This window comes from Alexandromys fortis, unplaced genomic scaffold, assembly GCF_014885135.2.
Source record: "Alexandromys fortis isolate MF-2015 unplaced genomic scaffold, M_Fortis_MF-2015_v1.1 scaffold_138, whole genome shotgun sequence".
Classification (NCBI taxonomy): domain Eukaryota; kingdom Metazoa; phylum Chordata; class Mammalia; order Rodentia; family Cricetidae; genus Alexandromys; species Alexandromys fortis.
This window is the reverse complement of record NW_026068034.1, coordinates 2150711-2162172: the sequence shown is the minus strand read 5'-3', so window position 1 is coordinate 2162172 and position 11462 is coordinate 2150711. Positions and strand designations below refer to the sequence as shown.

Here is an 11462-nt window from a genome sequence, read left to right as displayed (position 1 = left end):
GAAATGTCTTTATCAGAGACCAACGCGGCCAGGACAAGGTGAAAAAGAAAAAAAAAAAAAAAAAAAAAAGATGTCCCAGGTTCAATTCTAAGCAGGCACATGGTTGCCCACAATCAGCCATAACTCCAGTTCCAGGGGATTTGATCCCCTCTTCTGACCTCTGAAGACAACAGGCATGAACATGTCTCACTGGCATACATGTAGGCAAAGCACTCATAAACATAAAATAAAACAAAGAAATCACACACATGCACACACACACACACATACACACATGCACACAGAGACACATACACACACACACACACGCATGCACGAACACTCACACAGACACACACACACACGCACACCCCACAGAGGAAAAGGTGTGAGTTGGGAGTACTAATGCCCTATCTCAACTGAGAATTTACCCAAGAAAAATAAGAACTTTTAACATTAAAAAAAAAAGTTCAACTTCACTGGCAGTCAAAGAAACACAAATTAAAACCAAGTGCCAATTTCAGTCCCAGATTAGCACAGATTTTCTTAAATGACAATATATTATGGTAAAATTAATGTGAGAAAAAGGACACCCTCATACACTGCTGGCTTAGGGTGTGAATTGGTACACCCATCTAAACTTCAATTAGCATCTGCTAATGAGCCATAACATCTCACAGCCTTTGACGTGGTAATCCATTTCTAGGAATCCTGAGATGAGCAAAACCGAGGACAAACATGCGCACATACGTGCTCACTATAGCAATATGTATAACACTAAAAACTTTGAAGGAAGCATAGCATAACAACAACTTGAAATTATGTAATCAACTTACAGCATTCTCAGAAGACGAAGAGTATAATGCCATTAAAAACTGTCTTCACAGATGGGCATAGTGGCACACACCTTTAACCCTAGCACTTAGAAGCTAGAGGCAGGTGAATCTCTTTGAGTCCAAGGCTAGCCTGGTTTACAAAGTGAGTTCCAGGACAGAGCTACATAGTAAAACCCTGCCTCAAAGAACCATAAAAATAAATAAATGAATAAATGGATGAATAAATAAATAAATAAATAACCAAGCAAGCTAATGGAATAATTACTTTTAAAAAAATGTCTTCACAAAGTACTTTTGGAGGCTGGGGACAGCTCAGTCAGTAGAGGGCTTGCCTAGCACACACAACGCCTGGGTTCTGTCACCAGTGTCACGAAGGCGGATACAGACCTCTCCTTCCAGCCTTCAAAGGTGGAGACAGGAGGATCAGGAGCTCAGGCTCACCTCTGGCTACATAGAGAGCTTGAGGCTAGCCTGAACTACATGTTACTTTGTCTCAAAATAACAAAAAAAAAGCATTAAAAATCATATAGAAAGTTCTACAAACTAAAGTCACATGGCAAAGTTCAAAATTATATTCAAGCTGGAAGTTGAGTGGTTTAAATATTACATCGTACACCTAAGATTCTATTCTGTCCCTGCTTGTTCTGCACTGTCAGGAGGAGACAGCTGGCTTTTCTCTGATGGTGGAGAGTCTACATGGGGTAACCTCCCCTAAAATACTGGTTATGTAGTACAAAAGCATCTGTTCTCTATGCCGATGACTTCGTCATTCTCCAAAAGAAGTTTGGGCGGGGTCCACACTTGAACAATTGCAGGTGGCTCCCTCAAAGGAGGCAACGAAAGGAACTGAAAAACATTTGTTCCTCTGAAGAACAAAGGACGAGCCGACGAACCGCGTGTAAGGGTATGCCGGTGTGTGGATACATTTAAGCTGGAAAGGAATATCCTAAAACATCGGCAGTGGTTTTCGAAGCAGAGATATTCTAGAAGTACATTAAGTGATCGCCTCAAGACGCATGGGGCCATTTACACCAAATTGAATTCAACTTAATTTAAAATTTCCTCATTCCCTTGCAGTAGTCACATTTCCAGGGCTTAACAGCCAAGGTAGCCAGTGGCTACCAGATCAGACAAAGATCCAGGTCATTTTGGTTATCACATAAAGATCATTTGGACGGTGCTATTCTAAACCATGCTCTCTTTCCAGATGTATTACAATATGCACTGCAGTCAATTCCTCTTACAAACGGGGCGGGGTGGGGATGCTGTAAGAGAAGAAAACGGGGTCCACAGAAAAAGCAATCACACTGCAAGTGCGGGGGGGGGCACATTCTCTGGAGAGGAGACTGCGGGAAATCGTATCCTGTGGGGACACAGAGCAGTCACAGGTACTCAGGGGCCATCAGGAAAGGCTCAAGGGAGACGTGAGTGTAGTAGACATTCCAAGGGAAAACAAGACATAGAAATTCAAGCAGCAAGGGTGGGAAGGAGGTCGTTAGGGCCAGAATCACCGGTTCTTGTCTCTCCCCACTCACCAGCCATTACAGCTGCTGACCGTTGAGCTGGCTCAAAAGGACATTTCCCCCGGCCACTCTCAAGTCTTTCAACCTGCTGGAAACTGGACACATCCTACAGACCAGAAGGGGGTGGGGCAGGTGGTTTAGGGTTCATGGGGAAGGTTCATGGTGAGAATGAAACAGAAGATCAAATGGAAAAAAAGACCATTTCCATTCATCCCCTTCTCCCCACTCTCACCCCCATACCCAGTCACTTTACTCCCGGTTCCTCCACCCGCTCCTTTTCTCTGCCTTCCTCCCCTTGGCCCTCAGACCCATCCCCCACACTTCCTCATGAAGGCATACCTAGAACAGCCCTAGAAAATACCACGAGGCCAGTCATAGGTCTCTCCTCAGTAATTCTGGAGTTTGTAACTACCTGGATGTGCTAGAGCCAGAGAGATGGAAGGGACAGCCTTTTGAGGGTTGGAGCTCTGAGGAAGGGCAAGGAAAAGCGGAAGTCACAGAAACCAGCTAAAGCCCAGGAACTTAGAGAAAACAAAGTATCATTCTTCCTCATGGAGGACAGGGTCAGGTCCCACATCCAAGCAGAGAAGGAAACTGTAAAGCCAATGAAGAATGACCCAAAGCTCAGATGATGCTCTGAGGGCTTGCTAGGCAAGTACTGTCTTCTCCCAGAGACCTCCAAAGGGGTGGAGGCGACAGATGAAGACTGCCATCAGGGCCAGTCACAAGTGATCTTAGTCCAGCCTAGAGCACTAAGAGAGGGTCAAGCTAACACCTAAAAGTGGAAATGAACGGTTTCACTAGGACTCAGAGGAACATTACTGTAGTTGGCGTCAGATCAAAGTTATGACATGGACATGCCAGGCATGCTGTCTCTAGCTCTCAAACTCAAGTAGACGCCCACGGTGGCAGCAGCTTGATTGTTCTGATGCTAGTCAGAGGTGTGCAGTAAAAACAGATCCTAAGCTTAATGCTGCTACTGTCCAACTATTCGCATTGCTCCTCTCTTTGCTGCAGATGGCAAACAAGGTTTGAGTGTGCTGATATAATTCTTAAAGAAGTCTTGTAAAAATGCGATGTAACCTGATGGCTTCTCCAGAAGAAGATATTGGAATGGAAGACCCCAGCACTCCAAATGTGTGGTAATGAGAAGATCCTTGTCTGAGGAGAAAGATGGTGGTTCTGCGCTATCAAAGTGCTCCGCCCCTCCTGGAGTGCAGTGAGCACCAACTGGGGCTGCTTTTCCTCCCTCTCACCTAAGCGACTCTTTGCCCCATGTGGAACAGATCCACCCCCAATTTACCTCCATATTTACTTCACATCAATTTTTCAGAATTGCACACATCTGTGTACGCGTGCACACACACGACCCGTCATTGCCTTGTAGTGGTACATCGTTTGTATTTTAATAAATAAATCTTGTCTGAAGACCAGAGGCAAAGATAAAGCCACTAGAGGTCAGGTAATGGTTACGCACAGAGGCAGATGGATTTCTGTGAATTCAAGGATTCCCTGGGCTACAGAAGATCAATGCAGAAACAATGCAGGTGGAGGCCACTGTTGGTCCAGTAGTGCGTCACCTTTATTCCCAGTACTAGTAAGGAATCACACACCTTTAATCCCAGCCCAAGAGGGAATATAAAATGAGAGGAGAGAGGGGCTCCTGCTGCTTAGTTTACGGTCACCCAGCTTTGGTAGAGATAAGACTTCTCTAGTGGCTTGGTTGCTTTGATTTTCTGGTTTTCAGGTTGAATTTATTTATTAAAATACAAATAATATACCACTATATTGCCCGGAGTACAAACTCTAACCCAATCTATTTATTTTCTACTGCTTCTCAAAATTATCTTCGTTCCAAAAATAAATCACCTATTATTTCTGGAAAACAAACTGTTTTCCTATCTCTGTCCCTAAACTGCTCTCTTTCTTTTCTGCAAAGACCAAAAAGACAGGCCTTTTCCTGATCCCCACCCACTTCAATCTCTATGTATCAGTTGGCATGTTCAGCTCATTTCCTTGAAATATTCCATTCCTTGGCTCTTGAGACTGTATCTTCCTAGAGTCCTTTTTCCTATTTGGTATTTGTTTCTCTAGCTCCTTCTTTGTCCAGACCCACCATGTATATCCTTGGGATCCATCTGTAGTCTTTGTAACATATCATTCAAATATCCCATTCACCCCTCTGTTTCCAGTCTTTCTGTTTAAACCATTGGCCAGACCCTCTGATACTGAAGCTCTCCAATGAGCCCCATGTCCTCCAAATCGAGTCCATATTTCCACTGACCGGTGAGCTTTCTCTCACAAAGTCTGTCAGTTTCTTAAAACCCAACACGTCAGGACTAGCCCTCTCCCAGTTTTCCCTAGTGCCGTTACCCTACCATCTAACCTTCTAACCTTTGAGAATGTGAGCCACCCGCTAAGAAACAGCTTCTGATTGTCCTCTGTTCAAAGTGACCTTGAACTGGGCTGTGAAAATGAAAGATCATCTCGCTGATTTTCTCTGTTTGTATGTGGAGATTCTTCATTACATCATCATCACAACAGCGGCCAGTCTCTATCAGCTGCGGTGAAGGCAAGTTCCTAAAGCTAAATCTGGGGATGGATAAGAAGTCTCTCCCTGAGCAGTGAAGTTATAGTTGGCCCTTTGGGCTTGTCCAAAGAAAAGAGAAGGCATATAAAGGACCCAAGATGCATGAACCATGTCAGATGCTACAAGAGATGGAAGCCAGATGAAGCCCCCTGGTTTGCAGGCTGGACACACGGACAGGGTTGTAGAACATATCTAAACTAGCCCAGGTTCAAATATTGGCTCTGTCTCTGCTGTATCTAATTTCTCTGAGTATCAGTTTCCTCGCTTATAAAATAGAAACAAAACATATCTGAATACCATGATACAGTGATAAAATTAAGCTTAATTGTGAACATAAGGAACCTAAGCCCACAGCAGAGTGAACGGCCATTGCTTCTCTGGTGATCATTACTGAAGCTAATGTGTTTCTGCTCTATGAATGGCTGGAGTTCCCTCAACAAGTCACATTCAAGTATCTTCTTCCAATGCATGATGGAAGCTGGAACTGAAAGCTAGCACCTCATTGCTACAACTGGTAGATCCAGGGCTTCCTTAGAGCCTTGATTTCCCCATGCCCACAGTGGGTGAGCTGCGTCCATATCAAAGCTTTCAGGAAACAGCTATCCACAGCCTCAATATCATCCGTTGGGGCATGGGAGGTTCAGCACTACGGGAAAAGCAAGGACGTAGTCAAGCAGAATAGGACAGGTAAAAGCAGCAGAGGGTTTTCAAAATGTCTACAGAGCAGGCTTGGGATAGAGCTTGGAGGGCTAACAGAGCTAATCTCCCCCTCCAAAGAATGGCCCCTCATCTCATGAGCCATCTCATGAGATGGCTTCAGAGAAAACACTGATCTCGTGCGATGAACTCCACTCGCCATTGCTGACATCTCTCAAGAATGGATGGGGCCCAAGTCACACCGATAACCCCAGGCATGGCCAGAACATTTTCTATCTAGGTATGTTGACTAGGACCCATTGGGGTCCAACTCAGAGATCCCAGGAAGAAAGAAAAGCTAAAGGAGACGAGCTGGGATGACTGGACTATGCACAATCCCTGACTCTGGTAGTCAGGCCTCTGGGATCCCTATGTCTGAGCAGATTAGGAAAAACAGCTCTGCTACCTGTGGGCCTGCTGGGACTTGTAAAGACCTAAACCCCCAATATTGATTGCTGGAATACAGAGGTTTTCAAACACCATCCAGAACCAATAAGCCATCCCAGAGTGAGAGAATCGCCTTTGTTGTGAAGAGCATATGGAAAGAATTCAACAAGGCCAGCTAGCCCAGAGGAAAGCCCTGGGTGCTGACTGAATCCATCCCAAGCCAGAGACAGGAGGGTGCCCCTGAACAGAGGCTTTTGGAGATGTATACTGCCTAGGCCCAAGCGGATCACTGTATTACTGCAGACTGCAGAACCATCCAGTCAATATCTGCAGTTCAGGATCAGAATCAAGAAAGAAATACGCTCACAGACTGTGTGCAAAGGACATGGAGGTTTTTTATTTACCCCAGGACTGAGTCACAAATCTGCGACCAGAAGACCAGTGGTGACCACTGTACAATTAACAGAGAAAGGTCAGAGTTCCAAACATGCAGCTGTGACTAGACTAGACATCATCAACAATATATCACACCAAGACTGCTCAGGGTGGAGGGTGGGAAAGTCCACAGGCCTTCCCCAGTAAACAAGATCTAGAAGAAAATGTTGTGGACACAGTGGCTCATGCCGAAGGCAATGTCAAGAGCACAGAGCCAGCTGGGACCACATTACATGGTGATGACATCAGAGGTCATGAGAGTCACACACTGTAGAGAGTGGGGTTGGCAGAGGATGCCAGAAGATGAGGAGTCATGCTATGGGAGAAGAGAGATTGTGCTGTTCTAACAAGGAGTCGGGCTCCGCTGCTGGGCCAAAGCACTTAGTGGGCAAAGAAACACGAGTGTCTGGCTTCTGAAGTATCTCTTGGAGTGGTCTGATCAACTCCATTCCCTGTCTCACAGCATGGTTTTACACTTAGCATACTCTACCCTCTACAGACAAGCAGCCTTTCCTGTCCACTATGAGGGCATCCTCTACCCCAACCCCCACCAATACTTATCCTACACAGTAGTTGTCTTAGCCATGCCCAGCACGGCCACTCACAAAAAAGCCCTTCCCACTCTCCCACCCACCACCCCCAAGTAACTCACACTGCTGCAGGCTCCCTCTCCCTCCCCTTCTGCCCCTGTCACTCACAATAACCCCGCACTTCGGATCAAAGGCGAAGGTGCCACAAGTGAGGAGGTGAGAAGCATTGGCAATGGCGAGAATCTGGATAAAATTGTGACATTCGTCCTGGGGGGTCAGAGACGGTTAGAGAGAATCAGAAGCCGTGGGGATGAGGGAGGACTGGGTCAGGTACAGTTAAGAGGCAGCTGTGGTATGGGGAAGTACGGGTGATGTGTGATGTTGGGTCCTTGCCTGGACCCTTCAGGACAGGAGTGCCAATGCGGGATGACCCGAAGTCAGGGCTGGACCAAGGTCCCCCACAGACACTCAGGAAGGCTGTGGGTTTACACCTACCTCTTTCTTGCCTTTTTTCCTACAGTTCTGTCTGTGCGCCTCAGGCACCATCCAGTCAATCTGAGAAAGAAGAAGAATTCTTTTCCCCAGGTTCCCTTCTCCCTGCACACTGAGGTCAGGGAAGAAGAGAAGGTTCTACAAATCTCAACAATCTGGAAACTTCCAAGATTCCGCACTCACTGTGCTTCTTTTTTTTTTTTTTTTTTTTTGGTTTTTCGGGACAGGGTTTCTCTGTGGCTTTGGAGCCTGTCCTGGATCTAGCTCTGTAGATCAGGCTGGTCTCGAACTCACAGAGATCCGCCTGCCTCTGCCTCCCGAGTGCTGGGATTAAAGGCGTGCGCCACCATCGCCCTGCTACTGCGCTTCTTTTCAAACTGCATTAATGAGTAACTCACCCATTAATGAGTAACGAAATCAACTGTGAAATCAAAACCACGCTTTTATTTTTGAGACAGGGTCTCAGCAGCCCAGGCTGGCCTCAAACTCTTTGTAGGGCCGAGGATGACCTTGAACTTCTGATCCTCCTGTCTCCACCTTCCCAGTTCCAGATGGCAGAACCCAAACACCATACACCACCACACAAGACTTTAAGTGGTAGTGGAGATCAAATGCAGGACTCTGTCCAGGCTAAGCAATCACCTACTAAACAAACTCCTACCACATTTTTAAGGAAACAATATATATCAGAATTTGTCACATACGTGACTTTCAATGCTGGTCCAAGGAAATTTTCCATCAGGACCTATTTACATACTTGTGCCCCATGTTAGGGCATGCACTAGAGCTATGACAAATACATCATGAAAACCGTCTGCAAACTCCCTGGAAAATCACCATTCCAGTGACACCTCTGCCCACTGCCACCTGAAACATGTCCTTGTACTCTTCCCCCATCATCATGCGTCCCTCAAAACCTCCCCCAACCATGTCTCCCCATCACAGCCAAAACAGGTAGGAAGACCCCCTTCCCATCATCCCCTCCCTGACTGGCAGACAAAGGCTTTACACCCTGAGAGGGTGTCCTCTGCCTCATCCTCCACTCCACACAGTAATGGTCTTAACCATACAACCACAGTCACTCAGCAAAAGCCCTTCCCTCCCACCCATCACCCACCACCCGCAAGTAACTCACGCCGCTGTAGGCTCCCTCTCTCTCCTTCTGCTCCGTTACATCTTTAGTTATTACGAAACTCTCCCACCTACAGCCCAGGGAATGATGGCTTTAAATGCAATGCTATGGACTCTGGGTCAACCCCACAGTCATCTCTCACCCTGCGGGGTCTTTCCCCCGAGAAGGGCAGGGTTAAAGCGAAGATGCTGTCCCGAGCTCCGACGTAAAGTGTGTGAGAAGCAGGGTCCACGAGGAGAGCAGAGTAATTGTATGTGCGAGGGGCGGCAAACCGCGTGAGATAGGAGTCAGCCTCTGGCTGGAAGAGAAGAGGGGGAGAGTGACATCAGCCATCCCTTCAGAAACATAAGGTCCCCATAGGGGCTGGGGTTTGCTGTCTTCTGAGGTCTATTTATTTGACAGCCAGCTAGGATTTTAAAAAGAAGAAGAAAGAAAGAAAACAGAGCCCCAACAAGCCAACCATCTTCCTGAGGAGGCCAGAATAGTTAGCGCACGATCCAGTCAGGCATGCTTTTCCTATAAAAAGAACACTTTAAACAAATGATGGCACAACTATTGAATCTGTCGTCTCCATTCAAAGCAATGTGATACGAAACATACTTTCCTGATACACCTCAATTATTTCTTTTTAGCTAAACTCTCATTATGTAACCCAAGCTGGCCTTGAACTCCAAATACTCCTACCTCAGCTTCCTGGCAGCCAGGATTAAACGTGCATACCACCACAGTGGGCGCTCTTTGGCCAACACATTTGGAGTGGCTTTTCTCTCTCACCCTACACCCTTGGCTTCCCCTTACCCCATTCACCCAAAGCCAAAGTGGGGTGAATATGCGTTTCTGAACTAGATCAGCCTGCATTTAAATGCGATTCTTCTACTTACCACTGTGTGTGTGCTCACGTGAGCCCTGTGAGGGCCTCATCTTTCTCGTGTGTAAACACCACCATCCAGGGGTGTTGGGAGAGTACAGGGGGAATGAGTGGGCATACCACCCGTCTCATTGGTCACATCCTTCCTCCTTTAGCATGCATTCTACTTAGACCCAAACGAAACTCATTATCCGCATCAAGAACTCTTAGCTATTTAAAGTTCAATACCATAAAATCACCTTCGCTCAAGATCTGGTTCTGGAGACCTGAGCTCTGCACATCGCGATTCTGGCTGCCTCATCAGCTCAGACGCTCTCCAGAGAGTAGACCAGCTACGGGCCCATTCATCCCTAGACGTGCCAGTGTGAGCCCCACCCTTCCCATCCTTCCACATCCACACTCATCCCGGCTCACTATTCTGATGCTTAGTATACGCCCAGAATGGTCAGAACTCCTTTTGTATTACCAACTCTTGCCAGCTAGCCTCTCTGGGTTCCTGGGTATGAGTGAAGGCTGGCACCCACAACTCTCTTTGTGGGGTATGGCTTTGCCACAGACTGAAACTCCAGAGGCTGTGGTCCCAGCTTTGCCTTCGGGACTCATGGCATCCTTAGATGTCATTTGGGCTAAGTGTCACCCAATTGTGAGTTTTGGCTTCATTGAGAAGAAAATAATCTCCATGCTACACTCATGTCCAACTCAGCAAAGGATATTTAAAATGTGAATGCCATTTGAAACTTTAGCACATACCCCGACTTTTCCCATGCCTTCATCAACGACCTCAGCCCTAGCCTCTGTTTTTAATATATAATTTTTAGGTTTCATCATCATCTGTTATTATTACTATTATTAGTATATGCATCTTTGTCTGCATATTTGGTCATACAGGTAACCACAGAGTCCTGTTCCCTTGGAGTTGGAACTGCTGGTCGTAAGCCACCCAGTATGGATGCTGGGAACAAAAACTCAGATATCCTGGAAAAACGGCTAAATACTCTTAACACCTGCGCCATCTCTGCAGGCCCCTTCTCTGTATCTTATCAAGAACTTTTGAATGGACTCATTGAAGTGTTTTCCAGCATTCAAAGTAGGGGATGGGTTGGGGGAGCAGCCAACGTTCAGAAAATCAAGTTAAAGCGAGTTGGTAACAGGATAGGAAGTATAAAACCAGAGATGTCAGCCATATAGGAAGTGGGTGGAAAGATCTGGGTCTCGATGGCATTGGGAGGGCGTTTGAAAGGACAACGGGGAAAAGAAGTTGAAAAGACTGAAGTGCTAGGTTAGGGATCAAGGCTGGTACCTCAACTAGAATGAAAGAAAGAATAGGGAATAGCGTGGGCTTGGAAATGAAGTGTTGGGTGTGGATGTAGGTGAGGGAAACAGAGGAATAGAGGGCTGAAATGGACAACCTTGGGCAAACCCCAGGTGTTCCCTGGGCTTCAGTATCCAGGTCTGCAGGACGTGGGGCTGCATCCTGTTGAAAGAGCTTCAAGAGCACTGTGGTTGTGACTTGGGAGCTGAGATGCCAGGCCAGGCTGGGGGAATGATAGGGTGGGATAGAGTTGGGTGGGATGAGATGAATGATGGAGAGTCACAGGGTACAGGTCTCAGTCTTGGTCTCAGAGGGGTGTGCACCGTGCAGAGAGGGGCCCTAGATGCTGCCGGTGGGGTTAGCAGGGCAGGTGGGTGTGGGCGCCTGCTGCCAAGGGCTGGGCTTCGTGCAAAGGCTGAGGACAAGGATCCCTGCGTCTTACCAGAGATGGGCAGCGAGGTTCTGGGCACCGAGCGGGGGACGCGGCCCCACACCGGGGCGCTTAGCATCGCCAGCAGCAGCAGCAGCGACGGTGGCGGCGCTGAGAAGGGCGAGGTCGGAGGCGGTCGGGGGCCCGGGCGGGGCCGCTCGGCTCCGGCCAGCATCTCTGGCTCCGCCTGATGCCGGGTGGGGCGCGTCCGGTAGCCTCTGATCAGTACCGCTACTACGCGGGCCTCGGTGC

General features: G+C 47.4%; 1 protein-coding gene across 1 annotated transcript in view; it reads right to left on the bottom strand.

Annotated features, from left to right (window-relative positions):
• Nucleotides 1-11462, bottom strand: part of Sema4f (ssemaphorin 4F) — a 28831-nt gene extending 17369 nt beyond the window's left edge. Inside the window, exons 1-5 of the mRNA XM_050164967.1 lie at nucleotides 11223-11462; nucleotides 8743-8894; nucleotides 7472-7531; nucleotides 7145-7243; nucleotides 2351-2444 (exon numbers count right to left, since the gene is read on the bottom strand). Of these exons, the coding sequence (XP_050020924.1) occupies nucleotides 2351-2444; nucleotides 7145-7243; nucleotides 7472-7531; nucleotides 8743-8894; nucleotides 11223-11385 (568 nt within the window). The 5' untranslated portion in view covers nucleotides 11386-11462. The remainder of the gene's footprint in view (nucleotides 1-2350; nucleotides 2445-7144; nucleotides 7244-7471; nucleotides 7532-8742; nucleotides 8895-11222) is intronic.